Source organism: Marmota marmota, unplaced genomic scaffold (assembly GCF_001458135.2).
Source record: "Marmota marmota marmota unplaced genomic scaffold, marMar, whole genome shotgun sequence".
NCBI lineage: Eukaryota > Metazoa > Chordata > Mammalia > Rodentia > Sciuridae > Marmota > Marmota marmota.
In genome coordinates, this window is record NW_025999900.1 from 1,199,178 (window position 1) to 1,220,717 (window position 21,540).

At 43.8% G+C, this 21,540-nt stretch overlaps 1 protein-coding gene and 1 long non-coding RNA gene across 2 annotated transcripts in view; one reads left to right on the forward strand and one right to left on the reverse strand.

Moving 5' to 3' along the window:
* The window catches only part of Prkch (protein kinase C eta), a 216,807-nt gene that overhangs the window by 189,567 nt on the left and 5,700 nt on the right, over window positions 1–21,540 (forward strand). The window contains exons 11-12 of the mRNA XM_015489921.2: window positions 5,032–5,170; window positions 5,788–5,976. Of these exons, the coding sequence (XP_015345407.1) occupies window positions 5,032–5,170; window positions 5,788–5,976 (328 nt within the window). The remainder of the gene's footprint in view (window positions 1–5,031; window positions 5,171–5,787; window positions 5,977–21,540) is intronic.
* LOC125615206 lies at window positions 16,329–19,686 on the reverse strand. Its single transcript, XR_007345734.1, has 2 exons — window positions 19,333–19,686; window positions 16,329–18,662 (listed from the first exon to the last, which is right to left on the reverse strand). It is a non-coding gene; the product is annotated as an uncharacterized LOC125615206 (long non-coding RNA).

A 21,540-nucleotide genomic window follows, 5' to 3' on the forward strand; every position in this document is an offset into this window, starting at 1 on the left:
ATTTTATGATAACTGATATGAAAGTTGTATTTTTATTAAAGAATTATCTTTTAGATTAAGATAGTAAAATATAGATGAGATGATTTCCTGTCTTAGATTTTCTTTAAAATAATCTGAAAAAAGATGGGTCAAGCAGGAAAAGGAGTGAGGAGATGTATAGATGAAACAAGATTGGACATGTGCTGATAGCTGCTGACACTGTGGGATCAGGCCAGAGGTTGTTCTATTATTCTCTATACTTTTGTTCATGCTTAAAATTTTCCACAATAAAAAGTCAAAAAATGCATTCAAAATGGTTCCTGTGAATAGCCTCCCAGATCCATTATTCAAGGAGCCGACTCACAACTCACTTCCTTTATTTCTTTTAGAGGGGTAACTGATTTCTAGTGATCTAAGCAGAAAGACTCATGCTATTCTGTTTTATTACTCTCAGGATAGTTCAGGATGGAAACAAAATAAATCCAATTTCTGAATCTTCTTTGTCTTCAACCACTTGGGAATTTTCTCTGAAACTACTGTGGGCATTTTAAGTAACCCTGATTACCCAGCAAGAACAATGTACCTTTCAGGGAAGCAGAGAGGATAAAATAACCCTGTCTACCCTCTTTGCTTGCATGACAAAAGCTTTAGCTATTAAATACCAGTGCTCAGTGAGCTAATGACTGGTGAGCCCGTAATTGTGTTTTTGGCATTTTAGGATCTGAGCCTCTGCCCTGTATGAACTTGTAATCTTCATTGTGCAGCCTTGTTAAGTTTGGCTGCTGAGTTATATGTTGGCATACAAGGTTGAGGAACTCCAAAGCCAAAAACTGACCTCTGCACATCAAATTAAGTCAAGAGTCATAGAGTAATATTCTCTCTCTCTCTTTCTCCCTCCCTCTCCCTCTCCCTCTCCCTCTTTCTCTTGCTTTTGCTTTTTCCCCCCTAATAAAGGTATGATTTACCCTTATTGTGGAAGCTGACCATGGCCGTACATGGCTCAGTAACCTTTGGATTTGTTTGATTCATGCTTCTCTTGTTTGACTCCTCCATCTGGATGCAAGCCAGTGGAGGGGAGAGGTTTCTACTTGGTCTTCTTTGCCTTATGATTGCTCCTCCTAAATTAGTTTCTTTTCTCCAGCTTCACTAAGGAGATGAATCTGAGCTCCCATTTCCGGTTTCTTATTTTCCCTCTGGAGTCTATCGTAGAGGGGTAAAACACTTGGCTTTTTATAAGTTTAATTACTTAAGAACAAAGGTCCCAGTTTTATGGAACTTCCTTCCCCTACAAATAAGAAATCAAGAAATGCTTTGAATTTGGCCAGGGTTGCTCCACTGGTGTCCATCTGAAATCCTTCCATTGATGTCTTTGGTCAGCACCTTCTGCCAGGATGGAGCTGGATATAGGAAGGAGTAAGACTCAGCTCCTGCTAAGGGGGTGACAGGTGCACACCCAGAGCCTTCTGGAAGCCAGTACGAGGGTGCTGTCAAAGCAGTATGAACTCTGTGCTCTAGGGGCAGAGTTGACATTGGTATGTCTGACTGGGGACATCAGGACAGACTTCACAGTGAAGTGTGAGAGATTTGGGCTGAGGGCAGAATGAGCAGCTGGGGGTCATATAACAGTCTTGACCGAATCATCTTGGGATCCCAACTGTGAGGTTTGTGTCCCATTAGATAGTACCTGGTGTAGAACCTGCTGCGGCATTTCCCTCAGGACTCAGTACAGCTCTGAGAATGCTTAAAAATAGACTGAAAAGTCAGGTTTAAGGTGTCTAACCTGCCTTCGTGGCCCTGGGCGTCTTATGACCAGATGAGTCACATCCCCTGTGCTGTTCAGGTGTGTCTTTTGAGAGCTGAGTTCCGAGACTCCTCTGTGCAGAGGGGATTGTGGTGGGTGACGGATAAAGTGATTACCAAGCGCTTTTCTCTTCCTGAGCGATTCCGGCTCCCCGTGACAGTAGCTGAGTAATAAGCAGTCAAACTCTTACCTGGGACATTAGTCATGAGCTCTCTTGAGCAATCGCAGGTTGCTCTTTAGAATGCTGTGGGTTTCTGTCAGCACTTGTCCCTCTTGCCCAAGAAGATCCTTTCTGAGAGCTCAGTGGGCATAACGGCTTCTGGACAACTCAGAAACTCAGTAACCTTGTTTGGAAGTGTGAGTGAGAGCACTCTGGCCTCAGGCCCACGCAGGCCTGGACCACTGGGCCTGGACATGGTGTCAATAAAGCCAGCCTCACAGGTTCAGTCCCCCATGACCTCACTGTCTCCTGGGGCCTCAGACTATCATGTCTCACCTCAGCCAGCTGCTGTCTCCCTCATAGTTGGTGTCAGTCTCCAGGAGCCAGAGGACCAGGTATTGATAGGAAACCACCTGGCTGTGGCCTTGCTTGTGACATACTATATGGTCCTCACTCCTCATTCCCCCACCTGTGCTCCCAAGTCCAGCTTCACATGGAAGCTGGAATTGAATACCTTGTGTGTGTGTGTGTGTGTGTGTGTGTGTGTGTGTGTGTGTGTGGTAAAGCAGAGAAGGAAGCAGCATCCTTAAATTGCAGCCCACTGAAAACAGAGGCTTGTGGGGAAAGAAGGATTCCGCATGGAGGAGGGGTAGGGGCTGATTTGAAGGCCAGGTCTGGTTTAGAGGCAGAGAGGGGTTTGCATTGCTGAAGTGGGTACATACGCACTGCACACCCCTTGACCTTATTGTGCTCCTATCACTGAGAGACCACTGCCGGGAGCAGAGGAGCAGTGGGGTGGGGGAGGTTTGTGCCAAGAAAGCTCTGCCATGGTCACTACACTTGTCAGGGATTCTCGGAAAACCGGGATTCGTTTTCATTTCTGGGCATTTTCCAGTGACCGCCATCTGTAAGACCTGTCCAGCCAGGCTGTATCACCTCACAGGGCACAGTCAGGGAACCAGTCATGCCAGCTCTGTCCTCACCTACCTCCTCAGCTGCAACGTGATCCTGGCTGGACAGAGACCAGCTTTTTCCCTGGGGCCTAAGCAGGCCAACAGGTCTCTTATTCTTAGTCCAGGGACAGGGAAATAGAAAGAACCACAGGTACCCAGATTCAGCCTTCTGTTAATGTGAGGCTCCAGGGAGCAGCCAGTTCCAGACACCATGAAGATACTACAGGGACGGGGACACCATGGCTCCCAAGCAAATAGCCCCTGGTGGCCTGATGCCAGGATGGCCTCACTCACTGACCATTAACAGCAGATCTCCAGTTGAAGGAATCTCCTGGTCATCAGCAGTGTCCCCTGCTTGACATGCAGCCTCCTCTCACTGGTGGGACATGTGATTTGCCGTTGAGTACATCGCCCCTTTAACCAGCAAAAAAACAGACTTCACCAACAGGTCAGGCTATTCTGTCATCCAATCTGCTGTGCTCAGGAGGTATCCATTGGGTTGGTTTGCAGGACTTTCCCAGCCCACTCTGGCAACTGACCTCCCTCTCTAACCATGCACCTGGGAGAACCAGGTGCTAGAAGCTTGTGCTGGAGAGGGTACTGCTGTTTACCTGCAGACAGTTTTCGCAGTGTGTGGCCATATTCCCACCTACGTGGAGGGCTTTCTACCAAACAGCTCTGCTAGAAATTCTCTTTGCTCATGTAGATTCTGCTCCGTGGGGCTGGACAGGGGTAAAAAGTGTCCTTTGTCCTTAGCTCCCCATAATCTACCAGGCCTTCTGTGGATGCAGGACACACCCACTCAGACCCTGTTCTTTTTCCCTTTTTCCTGGTTATTGATATCCCCCACTCATGCAGAAGCCATCTTTCTGCTGCTTCTCCTTGGCTACCCTAAGTGTCCGTCAGTCCTCGCTACTAATTTTGCATTCACGGAAGCTCTGCTTACTTTCCCTTTCCTGCCTCAGACTTTCCACTCCTTATCACTGCCTGGTTAAGTCCTCACCATCTCCCTGGACAGTGTCAGCTGCCCCAAACTGATCTTTACCCTATCTGGGAGGGGCCTGCTTCTCTCTTAATTAGGGAGCTCCTTCCCTTTCACCTAATACCTACATATCAAAATTCATTAATATGGCATTCAGGGCCCTCCATAGTTTGAAGGACCTCAGTTTCCTCTCCAGCCCTAAGCTTTTTCATGTCCCCACGCTCCCACACCAGCCCCACTCTCCGGCCCCTCTCCAGAACATATTTCTCTGAACGGCCTGCACATCCACGCCTCTGTGCCTGCCTCTGGGCACCTGCTACATCCATCTGCCACTACAACCTTCTCACACCCCCCTTCTCTGCCTAGAAGACTGTGACTCATGCCATCAGACCCTGCTTCGTTTCTGCTTCTGCTATGAAACTCTCTCTCTCTCTCTCTCTCCTCCTGCTGGAAAGGATTAATTGTTCCCTCTTATGTTTCTTTTACAGCACTTGGTTTATACTTCTATCATGCCATTTGTACTATACAGCAGTTGGTGTTATCTGTGTGTGTGTGTGTGTGTGTGTGTGTACATATACATACAAGTATTTATTTGGTACACTATTCTAGACATAATGGTGAGCCAAATCAACTTGATCCCATGAAGTTGACAGTCTAGCAAATATCTGTGTCCCCATTGTATTGAGAGTTCCTTATGGACAAAGATCATCTGTACTCTTGATGCCTGCCACAGACCCAGGTAGGCACCCAGTGACCACTTTCTCCATGAATGCTCACTGAGTGAACTCTCATGGGCAGATATGGTGCCTGAGTAGAAAATGAGCGATGAGATAGGTGGATTGCTTTTGGGTACAAGGTACATGGAAAGTCATGCTCAGCCCACATTTTCTAAAGGGCAGTCTATACTTTTCTAAATGGCTAGGCTGTTCATGGGTACCCATTGTCTAGGAACATAGAGGTGTGTTCTGAGATTTGATATAGATTTTTTTTATTTATCCAGACAACCCAGAAAAGTTTAATTCTTTCTGAAGTATGTGCAGAAAGCCCATGTGACCATTTTGTGGTCTGATTACCCATCTTGTGAGCCAGTTCTTCCAGGTGGGTGGTTTGAGGCCTGGCTGCCTTATCACATGCTGCTACCCTTGGTTTCTTTCAGAGATCTGAAACTAGACAACGTGCTGTTGGACCACGAGGGTCACTGTAAACTGGCAGACTTCGGAATGTGCAAGGAGGGGATCTGTAATGGCGTCACCACAGCCACGTTCTGTGGAACACCTGACTACATTGCTCCAGAGGTGAGTGGGCCTGCTTGATAAGGCTTTTGAAATGCCACTGGCTGTTTTTGTGTGCTTCAGCCCAGACTCATTTATGGCTCATTGGGTGAATGGGGTTAAAAATGTCTGAGGTTTCTCTAAATAAGAATTTGAGTTAAAAAAAAAAAAAAGTTTTTATAAACTTTGCAGCTGTTTTAGGCCTTAGCTCTAAATAAGGACAAAGTGTGTTCTGCTCATGACTATTTATCCCTTTGTCTCTGCTTAGTGATTTAATTTCAGCCTCACTTAGCAGATCTAAAGAAAAGCTCTTCAATCTTTCCCATATGAGTGAGTGATCTCAGTCTCCTCTTCCCTCTGCACTGATGGATTTTCGAAACACTTTCTGTGTTGGCTCTTCATGTGCCATCCCTTGGCTGAACTAGGCCATCAATTTTTGATCACCTAGAAGAGAAGGGGCCTCGGAGTCAACCACAGGGAAACAGACTACTCCATAGACATGGAATGGAGCCTGCATACCAACACAGGGGATTCCATTTTTGTGCTTTGATATTTCCTAATCCATCATTGCCCCTAGACATGAAGAATACCTTTGATAACCAGATGCATGAAGCACCTGTCACATTGCCCTCTTTGCACAGATCCTCCAGGAAATGCTGTATGGGCCTGCCGTGGATTGGTGGGCCATGGGCGTGTTGCTCTACGAGATGCTCTGCGGTCATGCACCCTTTGAGGCTGAGAATGAAGACGACCTCTTTGAGGCCATCCTGAATGATGAGGTGGTCTACCCTACCTGGCTCCATGAAGATGCCACAGGGATCCTAAAATCTGTAAGTTTGGCTTCCCACCTACAGCAGACCACCTTGCTATATGTGCTTCTTGTGTCTTTTTTGAGTACTTCCTACCAGTAAGCTCCCAGCCTAACTCAAATTTGTGTTTCAACCTAAAGGATCAGAGAACCAGAGTTCTCTCAGGTCGTGTCTGGCTTCCTCTTGCAATAGTGATTAAGGGGCCAACTGCAATAACAGTTGATAGCTTTGTTTGCCAGATATCAAGTATTTCTAGCATTATGGCTTGAGTTTAGGTGAAATGATGTCTCTCCTTCGTGATCAGGCCATGCCTCTGCAGAGTTCTTTGACCACCCTGTTATCTTTATGCAAGCCAGGTGCCAAGCCAAGATTTAGGTGGAATATGGTCATGCATCATGTTGGGAGACTTTTTATTTCTTAATGCACTCAAGGCATCATGCTATATGCCTTACTTTGAAGTGTGGAAGAAACATGGATTTGATATTCTTCTGTTGAAACTAAGAAAGTATATATAATTTGGGTCAGTTCTGTTACCCCATTAGATTGAGTTTAAAAATTATGTATTGTCACCTGCTATGTACACAGGGGATATAGAAGTGAATTAATTACTTCTTTGAGTAGGGGAAAATCAGAACAATTCATTGTCTGTTGGGTAAAGTCCCATGGATACTACCCTCAGTTTCTATTTCTTATAATTATCTTCCTCAAGTTATGTCCTTTCTAGTGATTGGAACAAAAATGTTAAATCTGGAAAATATTAGCAATCTTGTTGAAAGACTTGTCTTTTTAGCAGTCTTCAACTTTATAATCAATGCCATTTTGAGAATGGTCACTGTGTACTGGAACTGAAGGCAAGATTGTCCCTGAGAATTCCCTGCATCTCTAAAAGAAAAATAATCACAGAAATTGTTCTCAGGCAAACGTTGCCAAAGTGAATCATAATTCATAACTTGATTCTCAGGAGCTCAGAAGCCAAAAAAATGTCCTAAAATTGAAAAAGCACTAATCTCATATAGAGATTAAAACAAAGTATTTTGGGATTCCACCAAATGTCTCCTACCTAGAATGTTTTCAGAGGAGTAAATTACAGTTAGTGGAAATTTTAGACTAAGAAGACCAAGAACATGGCTCTTATAATTGTGTTAAAAAAAAAAAGGAGAAGGGCTTATCTTTGTGGACCCACGCCCTGAAGTTTCTTAACTTCCTGAAGGGAAATGTACTCACCTGGATTGGCCACAGCTAACCTTGATAATATAAGCTGTATCAGGCATACTTTGCATCAATATTTTCCCAGCTCCAGGGCCCAGAATCTGATTCTTCATGATCCTAAAGGCATCATAGCTTGACCCAAGACAACAGCCATCAAAAAACTAGTGGTTTTTCCAGGTGCACAGGTTTTGTTGATTGCTGTGGCTGATTAGACTACTTTAACATTTAAAAGAAAGACCCTAGAGTTTATAAATGGAATGAAAATGCTTGTTCAGCTATAATGAAATGTGCATTATGAGCCTTAGCATATAAAGATCCTTGAGTTTGGTACTGTGGTGAGTGGGAAATAAAAGTTAGTCTAGCCAGGCGCGGTAGCGCAGGCCTGTAATCCAAGTGGCTCGAGAGGCTGAGGTAGGAGGATCACGAGTTCAAAGCCAGTATCGTCAAAAGTGAGGCCCTGTCTCTAAATAAAATAGAAAAATAGGGCTGGGGATATGGCTCAGTGGTCAAGCGTCCCTGAGTTCAATCCTCAGTATCCCTCCCCCCCACCACCACCGGAAAAAGTCAGTCTGTTCCTTGAGAAACTGTGATGTTCTCTATTTAGAGATAAACAATTTAGATGAGTACCCCTCTGATAAATAACTCATACCTTTGGAATCCAGGTCTAGTAGAAATCTGAAGAGGTCCCATCAATGTTTGGATCAGATGTCACTCACATCTGCTTTTCTTAATTTTTTCTTCCTATTTTTCAAAGTTCTCAAGTGCATTCTGGTACCTCAGAGTCCTCTTGAGAGAGTTCTTTCCAGCTAAATCTGAAACTAAATAACACTTCCTTGGCCAAGCTTTGTAGAACAGAGAGCAGGTACTAAACAAGGTTAAGGTTCATGTGGAATTATTAAGACTTTACCCTTAGATAAAACTCAATTTCTTAAAACTATATCTTCCATGAAAATATTCAGCAAATCTTCTTGGTAATTAACATATATATTGTCTAGTAACAGCCCCCACAGTCTGTTCTGAGGGAACAGCCTCGAGTGCTTCATCTGTAAAGAATCTCAGCTTCAGTGGAGTCTCAGTTGTTCCCTGTCCTAGCAGGTCCACTTCCAGGGAGCTATGACTCTCTTCACTTCCCTCTAGTTCAGCCTCTTTCTAATGTCAGCTGCTCCATTGTCCTGAGTCAGCACCTAGGATTGTTACATGACATTTATCTAGCCCTGATTTCCTAAATGGTACTAGATGTTCTCTTTGGGACAATGTCCCCTAAGGAAGGAGCAAGGTTTCAGGCTCACTGTGCCAGGCCTGCTTCCCAGACCTATGACCTTCTGGCTGAGTGACCTTGGTGATCTTTCCCTTTCTAACTCTCAGTATCCTTGCTTGTATTGAGAGGTAATAAAACTCACACCATAGGGTTGTTGTCAGGATTCAATGAAATAATATATGTAAACATCCCAGACACACAACAAGCATTCTGCTTCTTCCCCCTCTACAGGGGAAGAAGTGCCTTCAAACTAATCTTCTGGAAAACACTTGAAAGCTATCAGATAAAATGACTAGGGAAAAAAAAAATTCACTGAGGGAATTTTAAGGACCCTTTTGTACATTTTGGCCTTCATGCCTGAAACTAAGAAGCTTAAGTGCTAGAGATGAGGACACTGAGCTGGTCTTTGCAGAGGGCTGGGACATTTAAATAGAAATGAGGTAAATGAAAATAGTTACAAGTACTCCAGGCTTGAGGAGCCATGGGGGTAGCTTAATGGTAGAGCACTTACCTGGCATGTGCAAGGCCCTGGGTTCCAATCCCAGTACCACAAAAGAAAATAAGAGAGAGAAAAAAGGAAAGACTCATGAGGAACACTGAATGAGCAAGGAATGGTGTTGGGTGGGTAAGAACCTGCCTCCAGAAAAAACAAAAAGAGAAAGATAAAGAACCTGTTTCAGAGCAGAGCAGGCCAAGGGCAGATCTTAGCTCTTTCACTGCTGACTGTGTGTCCTTGGGCAGATGTCATAATTCCGCCATGTCTCGGTTTCTTCACCTATGGAGTTGAGCTCTCTGCACAGATGAACAGAGATAGTGTATGTGGGATGCTCAGGGCAGGGTACATGCTCTGGAAGTGATTGCCACTATTATGAGAGCCATGTGCATAAAATGGTTTTTAGAGTCTCTGCTCTTCTCTTGGAAAAAAAAAATATTACTTTGTTGTAATAGGAGGAGGATTCAAGTATCAAGTCATGCTCCATAAATCATCCAGACTGCTTTCTGGCTCTAATTTCAACTTGAGTTAATTAGGCCCAGATAGTTCTTTTACTGCTGGAAGAAACCTTACAGATTATTCTGACCTCCTTGTTTTGTAGATAAGGAAACTACGAGGCACAGAGTAATGGTGCCTCACCAGAGAACATGTAGCATATTAGGTGAACAAATAAAGGGGAGCCTTTGTGTATTACTAATGAAGATGTAAAATGGTGTAGCCACTGTGAAAAATATGACAGTGGTTCCTCTTAAACAGAATTGCCATAAGATATAGCAATTCTACTTTAGGGCATATACCCAAAAGAATAATCTCATACAGATGAGCAGAATCTCACACAGATATTGGTACATCGTATTCATAAGCATCATTCACAATAGCAAAAAGTGGAAGCAACCCAAATGTCTATCAATGGATGAGGGGATTAACAAAATGTGGTATATCCATACAATGGAATATTATGCTATCTTGAAGGAAATGGCCCGGGGATGCAGTTCAGTAGTATAGCATTTCCCTAGCAAGCATGAGGCCCTGGGTTCCATCTCAGTACCACAAAAAATTAAATTAAAATAAGAAGGAAATTTTGTATATGCTACAACCTGGATGAACCTTGATGGCATTATGCCAAGTGAAATAATCCAAAAATGAAAGGACAAATATAAGGTCCCACTTTTTTCAGGTATCTAAAGGAGTCAAATTCCTAGAAACAGAAAGTAGAATGGTGGTTGCCAAGAGCTGGAGGAAGGTGGGAACAGGGAGTTCGTGTTTAATGGGTTTGGAGTCGCAGTTTGAGAAGATTTAAAGTTCTGGAGATCAATAGAAGTGGTTGCATAACACATGAACATAATGTACTTAAGGCTACTGAATTATGCACTGGAGAAATAGTTAAAATGGTAGTTGTATGTATATTTTGCTACAGTGAATAAATAAATAAACCCTGGGAAAAATCCCTAAAATCTGGGTCTATAATCAGTTTCCTGATTCCTAGTCTAAGATTCCAAGCTGGACCTACACTTGACTATTCCCTATTTTTCTTCTATTTCCCGTTAAGAGGTGTCTTTTACCCCCAGGGGCCCACATTTCTAGTACTCACATTACTCCATGATGGGATCCTTTCTTGTTTTACCAGAAGGAAGGTACCAAGATGCTGGGTACTCACTATTCACATAGCATGAATATGTCGCTTATGTATCGCACTAAAGTAAGACATATTATCTTTATGATAATAATTAGTTATAGTGTTATTTAAAGATTATGCATTTATTGTGTATGATGCCATATATCAGAAATATCATTCTGTTGATCTTAGAAGGGTATCTGAGGCCTTTGAAGGAGAAGCCATCGTATTAGGCAGTCAGAATCCATATTCAGTTCACTTTAGGAAATGCTCATCAGGTGCTTTTCTTTACTTGGTTTGTGCTAAGTGCTGGGAATGTGAAGGTGAAACAGCCTGGCCTTCATCTGTTGCTCACACTTGAGTAAAAATGAGAACAAATAAATAAATGCTTAGCACGCTACCAAGGAGAAATGATTGTTTTTCTTTTTTTGAGAATTTTCTCTAGAGGCCAGAAAAGGGCAGATGACATAAAGACAAAAGAAGTGACATTTAAGATGTTAAGGGATGAGTGAGGTTCAGTAGGGTGGGACAAGGGTAAGAAAAATATCCTAAATAGGGGAGATGACTTGTACAAAGCCTCAGAGACAGGAAGTAGCAGGTATGTTCCAAGAACCAAAAATATGAGTTCTCCACCATTGGAGTGTTAGGTGCAGGGTGGGAAGCACTGAAAGATGAGTTTAGGACATGTGGATGTTGATGGATTTGGCAGACATTTGGAAAGTGGAATCAACACTGCGGGTGATTACATGGTCTGGAACTCAGGACAGGGTCGGAGATCATCACCATGCACTGTGGGAGTAAAGACAGGGGAGAGGTGAAGAGTAAAGAGAATGGGAGACAGATGGGACCTGGGGCAGTGCAGAGGATTCAGTGAGCGAGCCAGGAAGGAATGACTTCAGATTGTATAAACATGTAAAGCTGCAACATGTCTGCTGGTTTGACTTCCAGTGAAATCTGCCAGTGGTTATCCAATGGGATTGACCCGAAGCTGATGCCTCTGATAGCTCTTGAACAGCTCTGGCAAAGTGGGAACAAACGGTCCTTGGCCAGACAGCCTAAGGCTTATGGAATGAATTTGTGTTAGGAATTAGGTGAGATGAGACATTTTTAAGGACTCCAAATAACTTTTTCTTTTGTTGTACAATGTCAGATCAAGGTGTACTGTTTACCAATAGAGAATTGAGACCTTTCTCAAGAATTTTGTGTCCACCTATGATCAGGCGTCCTGGGAGCTCGGTGAGTTCTTAATGTTGAATGGTTGAACCCAACAGGTGGTGTCTTGCATAGTCCTAACAACAAGAGGGGAGTCATAGCACAAAGGTCTGGACCATAATCATTTGCCCTTGCTCTTGATGTCATAAGACTTTGTGACTGCTCAAAACAGAAACCCAGAACTACAAAGCTGGAAAGTCCTAAAAACGTTCTGTCCAAATTACAGATGAGGAAACTGAGGCCTAGGGAGGTGAAGGGACCTCACATGCTAGAATGGAATGAACACACTCTAGCCTTGAGTCACAAGACCTCTCTCTACGTATGCCACTGGTTTTCAGTCTTTTCCTCTGTAAAGCCATAGTGATAACCGCCTACAGTGCCCACTTCAGATGAGGTAACATGGAAGCATTTTGAAAATGAAGCACACAATGTAAGAGTAAGTTATTAGTGCTGTTAAATTACGAGTAGTAATTTCACAATGCACTTAGAGGTATCATTATCCTCATCCTCTTCTTGGACAATCCAGTAACATCATCAAGCTTAATTATTAAGCACTTAATTGTATGTGAGGCTGTGCTAGACTTTTGCTCTTAAGAGATTCTTATTTTTGTTTTCTTAAGAGCTCAATCTGAACCAAAGACACATAGGTAGGGTATAAATGCCAAACAGATATTGATCCATTTATTCATTCAACAGGCTCTTGTACATGCATATGTGTGTGTGTGTCAGGTGTAGTCTGCTACATTCAGATTTTGTGCAAAATGCTGGGAGTTCCAGTGAGGAGCAAGTCAGACGTTATCCCAGCCTTGTGGAATTATAGTCTAGTTGAAATGGGGAAGGAGAAAAGGGTTAAAAGGAGCAATTGTACAATAACTATATATTTAACCATCTGATAAAAATAAAAGTCTAAAAATTGCTTTTAAAGCATAACAGGCAGAACTAACCTGATCTTGGCTGTCAAAGGAGACCATCCCAAGGAGATAACATTTAAACTGAGAATAAAGAGTGAGAAGAAATTGGCCAGGCATAAACTATGCACCGTTCTTGAGAAAGAAGTGATTGGGATAACTCAGTGGCAGAGTAACTGAAGTGTCATGAGCCAAGGGACAGGGAAATGAGGGGTGCCAATGAGGCTGAAGGACATGGTAGGCATAGGAAGAGTTTGACTTTGAAGTGCCAAGGAAAATCTGTGAAGGATTCAAGCAAGAAGGAGTGATCAAATCATTGTTTCCTGTTTAAAAGGTCACTCTGGCTTTGGTAGAAAGCATGGACTAACAGAACAGACTATAATATGTGCAGATAAAGTGATTTCTGGGATTTCTTTCAAAATAATCTAGGACTGGGGGAAAGAAGAGGTGAAACAAGACTAGGCACATGTTAATCACATCAAGACTGATTGCTATGTGCCTAGAGTCCCTTTTACTGTCCTCTCTACTTGCATATATTTGAAATTTTCCGTAATAGAAAATATAAATGGATGTCTTATACAAACTCAGCATGGTGTGCATGAAGATTGCTAGCCTGTGTAGAAGAAGTGAGTTCAGCCTTCATAAGTGAAGGGAAACAGAACTTTAATAATACAAATATATGGAAAGAGTAAATGATGTGAGCCACATACAAGCTGTCCTGTGGGTTTCAGCTACATGTTTGGATTCAGGCAAGAATTTAAGCTTCCTTGGCTGGACGTCTACATCCCCCCTGGTCTTTTTGTGCAACAGGTAAAATTAGTCAGTGATTTTTAACATGCTCATTTCTTCAGCACTCTTGAAGAGTCTGTTGCCTTCTCTGGAAGTATCCTTCAAGCCCAAGTCGGTAGCTCAGTACACCCAAAGAAGCATATTTAACAAGTGAAAAACAGGAAAGAGAAGGAGTGAGTCCTTACAAGAAGACTCTGTCCCAAACTGATACCATTGTAACCCTGTGAGGTCCTTTTTCTGCCTGACTGAGTGGGCCAGGAGAGGCAGGAAAAGCCAAGATCTCCAAACCATCCCTTCACATTCCCACCCCTGGCTCAGTGTGGTGGGTCGTCTTGATGTGGCTTCCTGAGATTTCCTAATGATTTTTCAAAATAGAATGTCGGAACTATTCCTGTAATTGGTCTCTACAAGATATTCCATTTGCCTTTTTTATTGTTTTGTTTTTTTCCCTTCAAAAGGAAAAGCTCTTTAAATTCCCTCTGTTTAAATGGAAGGCACTATTAGTGATCCTGGATCTGGAAACTGTTCACAGCCCCATTGGTATAACATGCCATAGAGTTACAGATTCCCTCAGTGCCTCCTCTGTGTAATGATGTCTGTGAGTTCCCTGCATTCGGAGTGGTGAAAGGAATGGTATCCCTGTCCAGCATCCCTCTGAGAGTGCGTGGTTGGCAAGGAGGCTCCAGACTCTTTTGACTCCTAGTCCAAGATAGCTTCCTACGTCTGCCCTTCCTGTCATCACCTTCATCGCTCCCCTCCACCTCTGCCACCCCCAAGATTGTGAACATTGAGTTCCTTGTGTAGGGCTATCCTAAAATCCCACATAGACACAGAGAAAGGACAAAGGACTCACTTGTAAAAACACCTCACATGGAACACAGGATCGGTGGGTAGGGCCGTAGTTAGAAGACACAGTTTTTAGCCAGGACTTCTGCTTGAAAAAAGAAATTCTCCAATCATTAACCAATGATCCTTACAATTAAAAATAACCCATGAGAGGACTATTTTCTTGCAACCCTTTCTCTTTTGCATCTTTGCTTACATGCATCTGTTAAATTCATGTGCCTGCTCTGAATAGCCCACATACTCCACTCCCAGAAATAGATTATTAAAATTGGTGATATCCTTAGAAGTTAACACACACCAAAAAAAGATATCCAAAGATACACACATTTCTATAATGAATAGATATAGGTTTTTCAGATTGCTGACCTTAAAGTTTGGGGGCAGGGAGGTTTAATATTTTGGGGGAGAAGGGCTTGCTTTTGGAATAAATACTAGATGTTTTCTTTTTTTAACACTTATTTTTTAGTTTTAGGTGGACACAATATCTTTATTTTATATAACGTGGTTCTGAGGATCAAGCCCAGTGCCTCATGCATGCTAGGCGGGCGCTCTACCACTGAGCCACAACCTCAACCCCTAGATGTTTTCTGTTGTCACCATGTTATCAAGTTTCTAGGCTGGCACTAAATTATGCCAAAATGTTGATAACCATGACACAAAAGAAAAGGCATAATTTGCTTAGGGCTTCTGACTTTTGCCCATGTAGCTCCAGAAAAGAGGGCCTGGGAAGGTCCTCAATGAGTCCCAGAGCTTGGGAAGCTGATGCCCATCTCAGAGGTTAGGCTTCTTTGCTGAATCAGCACCTGTGAGAAAGCACGTGGCTTCGTGCTGATTCAGGTGAAGTCAGCACCCTGGTCTCTGAGCTCACACAGGTGTCCAGGTTAGATAAGTGCTGAAAGGTGTTTGGTGCATTCTCCTGAGTCACCTTTGTCAGCTCTGGAGTCCTCATAAATTGGCATCAGGAGGAGATTATAAAGTGCTTTTGTTCCAAAGCTTTACAGAGACTAATGGGTGTGTGTACGTGTGTGGGGGTTATCTGTCATTGAACCTATCGGTTTCATCACCCTGAGCACTGCCTGCAGGAACCCTGCTTGCTTCTGTGCACACAGGAAGGGGGAACCACAGTGAATTCTATAGTGATTCTCCTATAATGTGTGAGTCCCACTTCTGGGGACCATTGATTAGTACCCTCTCCCTTTCCCAGTTCTCTCCTGGCAGAGGTTGGAATGCTCAAGAGGGTGACCAAAAAATGGGCAGCCATGAAGAAGCTTAGAAGGAGAGAGAAAAATTAGGACCAGAGTAATGCAGAGGGTCCAATTCCAGATCATTAAAGAAGCTGGTATTTCAAATACTGGTACAGGGAAAATCCAAAAGAATTAACCAAAGACCCTGTCATAAGAGGGCTGATTAAGATGTTGCCTGCCAGCGCTTCCCCAGGACTGGAGTCCCCATGAGGGGATGGAGCTGTTCCCCCCTCATACTGAAGGTCCTGTTGGGGTTAAAACCTTCTAGAAGTGGACCATTGACTCTCAGATCAAGGCTAGTATTGGCAAATAACAGAAAAGCACTGATAGTTCTAGAGACTTCATATATGGTGGGTTGTTTGGTTTTTTTCTGATTAAAGTTACTGCTATCAACTTTTCCCCCTCATTAGATTGTGTTTCCTGAGAATGGAGGTCCTAATGTTTTATTTGTAGGCGGCAATGTAATAGATTTCTTTTTTTAATAGAGTACTCCCACAATGTGCCTCTTTTATCTCCATCCCAACTAGGAAGATAAAAATGTCAAAGGCTTTCTGAAATGAGTGTGGAAATTTTTCTGTGTGGAGATTTGCTAAGCCATGTCAGGTGGATCTGAAGAGCTTGTTTGCTTTAGATTAGAAAAACTCTTTTATTAGGAGGAGATAAAGCACACTGTATAGTGTCTCTGGTGATACTTCTCAGAATATTAGGTCAATTTTTACCTGCCGGTTAAGGCTTTGACCCACACACACCCACACGTCCATGCACCCACTGCTTCATTAACAAATTTAAGGAGAGCCGCTTGAACAAGTTTTATTTTATTTTTTTATAAAGAAAAATCTACTTCACACCCAAAGAACATAAGGCGTCTGTGGCTCAAGGAGGTACAGTCATCTTCAAAATGTCAGCTCTTTTCTCCCAGAGTTTTAATGAAGGACAGAGGCAGACTGAGGAAACAGGATAAGATCCTAGAATCTTGATATCGGCATAGACCATCAAGGGCACCTACCTGACACCTGAGGGCCAGTCTTTCCAATAAAAGTCACGTTCCTCCTAGGAAAGCTCTTTGCATCACTTAATGGCCTTGAGTGTTTTTTAAAACTTGTTTTTATTTTCTTTGTGGCATATTTACATATGCCTCCTTTAACTTCTATGCCCTGAACTTAACGTCTCTGATATAAAGCTGCCCAGTCCCTTTTCTGGCCAACAGCTCTTCAGGCACTTGAAAATATTAACAGTGCCCTTTCTTCTGCAACAGAGAGACCCTGGGTGTTGAAGTCAGGTGGTCAGACTGAAAGATTCCTCAGGTTCTCCCCAAGACTATTATTTTTCTCCTCCTTCTTTTAGTGCCCATTTGGTCTCTTATGCAGTCCACAAAACCAAGGGGGAAAGAATGTCACATGGGCCAGGAGACTGGTTCCCCAGGAAGTGCTAGCTAAGGAAACCCACCAAGTGCTATGGATCCTCAGGGGAAGTCCTCAGTGTCTGCCAGGATTCCTCTCAACCTAAGTCTCTTTCTCTGCTCTTTAAGCCAGAATCCAAATGATAAGATTGGTCACCTCAGGAAGAATTGAGACATACTGGTGGAGAGCAAAGGCTTCTAGTGTCAGGCAGACCTGGACTCCAGTTCCAGCTCCACCACTCCCAAACCATGTGGCCTGGGCAGGTTGTGAATGGGTCTATTCACAGTTTCCTAATCTGTAAAATGGGATTAACAATCATAGTTTCCCTAAGGGTTATATAGAATGAATTTGAAACACTTAAACTAATACCTGGTGCAATACGAGGGTATTTAATCTGGCTCCCACCTATTAAGGTGTAACATTTACAAAAACTGCTCCCATCTTTTCTCCACCTTCCTCACTCGTGCAGCTGCCCCTTCCCAAACCAGTCTAGACACCTGACAGGGTCGTCCATTGCTGTAGCCGTGCAGTGTGCTATGAATTCCATCCAGATCTGATCTGAGCACACTGGAGCAGTTCTTCTCCCTCCTGGCGCGTCCTGTGCGCCACAGCAGCACCATTCTGTTTCAGAACCTGAACTTGGGAAGATTGCACTTAGCTTTCCCAGAGCTACTTAGGAAATCCATTGCATGTCCTGCCGTTCCTGCCAGCCCCATCCCGCTCCAGTGGACTGTGTTCAGCCTCACTCAGATACATATCTGCCTCTTCCTTCTGTGGGAAAGTGAGTTATTAACAAGGGGTCAAGGCTCTACTCCCCCTCTCCTCCCATGTTGCCTCACCTGCCAAGTCACATGCCCAGCCCTCTCCCTGTGTCATCGTCGCTCTGAGCTGGAGGGTGCTACTGGCTCAGATCTATGCCTCCCCACCTTAGCTAGTATGAAGGGAAATGAAAGAACAAGGTTGGTGACTGAGCTTCGCAAGTGGGTCAGACTCTACCTGTGGCAGTTGTACAAGACAGACAGATGCCTGCCATACACACACACATTGGGCCAGCATTTGTTAGCCCTGGGTGGCCTGGTGGCCTTCAGGCTGGGTGCCCATGGTGAGGTTGGCCATCTTGGCAGTTGAACCATACTCTGTTTTGTGTCCTGTGCACTTTCTTTGCCTCCCTCCCCAGGACTCTTTAGAACCATAAAAAGCCTTCTTCCCCTTTAGGACTGTCTCCCTGGAATATTGACGGGAATGTCCTGTGGCTTCGTTTCCTTTCCTTCTGGCTTGGCAGCGTCAGCGGCTGACTTGGTCTGCCTTTTGTTGAAGTTCTGAAATTGAATGAAAGAAGAAGGTTGTTTTGTTTACCCGTCAGCCAAATCCCAGCCATTAGGTAGAAAATGCAGGGTTCTCTGGTTCCTGGAGGAAAATGTTATTAGACTAATTTCTCTATATAACTAGCCCTCTTCTGATGGTCTCACACAGAGTTTGAAAGAAGAAAAAAAATACGTTAGTCATGGCTTACATTTTAAGGAGTTTCAAAGTATATTTGGATCCTGTTATTTCAAGAATTACAATTACACAGGGTTAGTTTAAATTCTGTCATCTGGAACTTTTGACAACTCAAAACCAAAGCCTTCTCAGGTATAGCAAAGCCTCACAAGAAGTGATCAGTCCTGTACCTGACAGCAGCTTGACAAGTAGCTCCGTTGCTCCCCTGTGCCTGCATTGGTATCTCCCTGCTGCTGTTAATGCAGATACAATTGCACATTCAAACCCGAGTGTCATTTGTCTTCTTGTTTTAAGATTGCCTTAGAAAAGATCTGCTGTCAGAACATTGTTTTCCAAAGACTATTCCTATCATCCCACGGTTGGGTCCTGGGACTATGAGAGCAGAAACAGATCTTGTTCTCTCTCTCCTGGCTGCAAAGTGGAGTGAGAGGGAGGACCAGATGAGTCCCAGGGTTAAGGATGGCCTCAGATTTCAGTCTCTTCTCTAGTTGAGGTACAATAAATGGACCTATAAATGGTTTTGAAATATACTACTAATACTGTCATTTCTTGAGGGCTTTCTTTGTGTGAGGCACTTTACATTGATTTTCTCATTGTAACCTATTAGGTACAGGAAAGATGTATATTTTCTAGCTGAGGAATCTAAAGCCTAGAACAGTTAAGAAATTTTTCCAAGGCCACACAGCTCCTTAGAGCTGGAACTGGTATACAAACATTGGATAGTGGAACCTGACTGGTTACCCTCTGTGTTCTCTGTATCCCATATCCTTTATGTTTCTTTCCCCGATTTGCAGTTTTCCCAGGACATTCTTAAACAAACATCTACAAACATCATTGCGTACATTTCTCTTGAGAGCTGCCTCAGGAGGAAGCAGGGCTGATTGCTCTGCCCAGGAGTCATACCTCCTCCGCAACGTGGGAAGAATTGTGGAGCTGGCATCTCATTCTCAGGGCCAGGTGTGCCTTTGAGTCCTTCTGTACCCTCTAGTTCAGCTCCACTTCCAGGAGGGCCGCAGAAGGAAGAAGAATACAAAGTGACTCTGGGAGTCCTTGACCCGTCTCCTGCTCTCCAGGGTGAGGCCTGCATTTCGGGTGGAATCAGACTTTCTGCCCCTGGGCCCTCACTCACACTCTGCAGCTTATAAAGTGCTTTTGTTGGCCCCAGTAAATGTTCTACTTCCTTTGGTAAATGTGTTCAGAATCTTCCACGAAGTCACATTATTTTCCTTTTTGGCTGACTTTCTCATTTGGACCACAGTCAGGCAGAAGGTCAGTTGAGGTGAGGCAAGTTTTAAGTGTGACCCTTCAACGTGGACCAAAGTGATTGCTCTAAACACCGTTGTTGTTAACTTTTTTGGCAGTTGGGTTCCATTAGGGACATAAGCAAATGGAGCAACTTCTCTGTAAAAGCATTATGCTGTCACCATTCACAGCAGCGGGAGCTGGGTGTTTGGGAGAATCCCGTGCTGGGCCTAGGACCGCAAGGCCGTCAAGCCTCCTACTCTGCACACCCTTACCAGTGTGTTACAGGACCAATTTCAGGCCTGCAATGGGTGTGGCATGTTTCCTTAACTCCCTGTCTCTGCTTCTTTGGAGAGGTGTAGTCATTGAGGGGATATAAGTCTCTCCTCCCAAAATTACTATTCCTTTAGCACTCCCATCCCCACCTCATCCTTGGAATGGTTCCTGTCCTGGTTTCTGTTTGTTGATCCTCATCCTCTCTGTCTTCCCCCTGAGCTCCTCCAGCTCTACTCCAGCTGGTTTTCTTCTCTCTCTGGGTAGGGGCCAGAAGCCATGAAAGTCAGCGAGTGATGTCAGCCAGGTTTGGTATTAGGGAGTGGAGTGACGAGTGTCCAACGAGGGACCTTATATCCCACCAGAAGAGGCAGGCACTGCTCAACTCCTTCTGTGAAGGAGTCTCAGGCCCAGGATATCCCATTTTCCAAGAGAAGTTGGACAACCTGACTTTCATATGATGTGACATTTCCTAGTTTTTATATGTTGAATGAGTAATTAAAATTATTTTAAAAGACACTATGTGGACTAAATAAATGTATCTGAGGGCTGGAACTTGTCTTCTATTCATGTTCATTCTCTCTCTCACTCTCCACACACACAGTCTAGCCTGCCCTCCCAGCTTCAGCTCTCCCGGCTTCCACAAATGTCAGTGTCTCTGAGAGTTAGATCTCTAACCCTGGCCTGCTCCCCAGATTTACATGGATAGGCATCTGCATGTGGGGCCTGACTGCCTCAAATGCAAAGCTGAGCTCATCAGCCTCCCGGATTTGGCAAGACTGTAAGATCTTGTCAACTCCAGTAACAAACAGAGAAAGAATCGCCAAAGATTAATAAGCCTACTCGAGAATTGACATTGCACCGACCATAGTAAACTATGAGGTTATTCAAGGAGGTTGAGGCAAGGGAAGTTTTTACAGGCCCGAAGAGGATTACATAAATTAACTTGAAACAGTAATCCTTGGCTACCAGGGATAATAACAAGGTTGCCATCTGTCTAGAGTTGAACAGGCAGTTTTAGGGGTAGATGTCCTTGCAGAAGCATTTTCTCTGTTAGACTGTAGTGGCCTTTGTGCAAGGATACTGAGTCTTTTGTCAGAGTCTTTTGTGACATAGTCTCCCAAGTTTATGTAGTTTGTATTGTTAGAGTTTTGACACAAGTAACTCCATTTTGATCCTGACAATTTTTCACAATCTCACGAAGGGCGAGTTATTTTTGTCTTTGTTCCCCTGATAAAAACACTGTGACTGCTGATACTGCCTTTAATACTAATACTGCACATTAATAACCTGCTGCTTCTCTCTTGTTCCCTGCTTGTTACTCTATCAAACAGCCGGGGAGGACTCTGTGATCTTGGACTCTACTTTTTACCCCAGCCCCAGGCAGTTGGTAGACTGTGCTCCTTTTTCCACAGCCTTCTAGGACTTGCGCCCAACTTTCCCTTCCCATTAATTAGAAGCTCTCAGAGTTTCTGGACTTCTGTGTCCCCTAGCCTGTGTTAGCCTCATGACTATTCACTTAGCCACCAATCCTTACCTCTCCATGCATAGTCATCTCCTAAATCACAGGACAGCTCTTGTCACTCACCTCTCTGT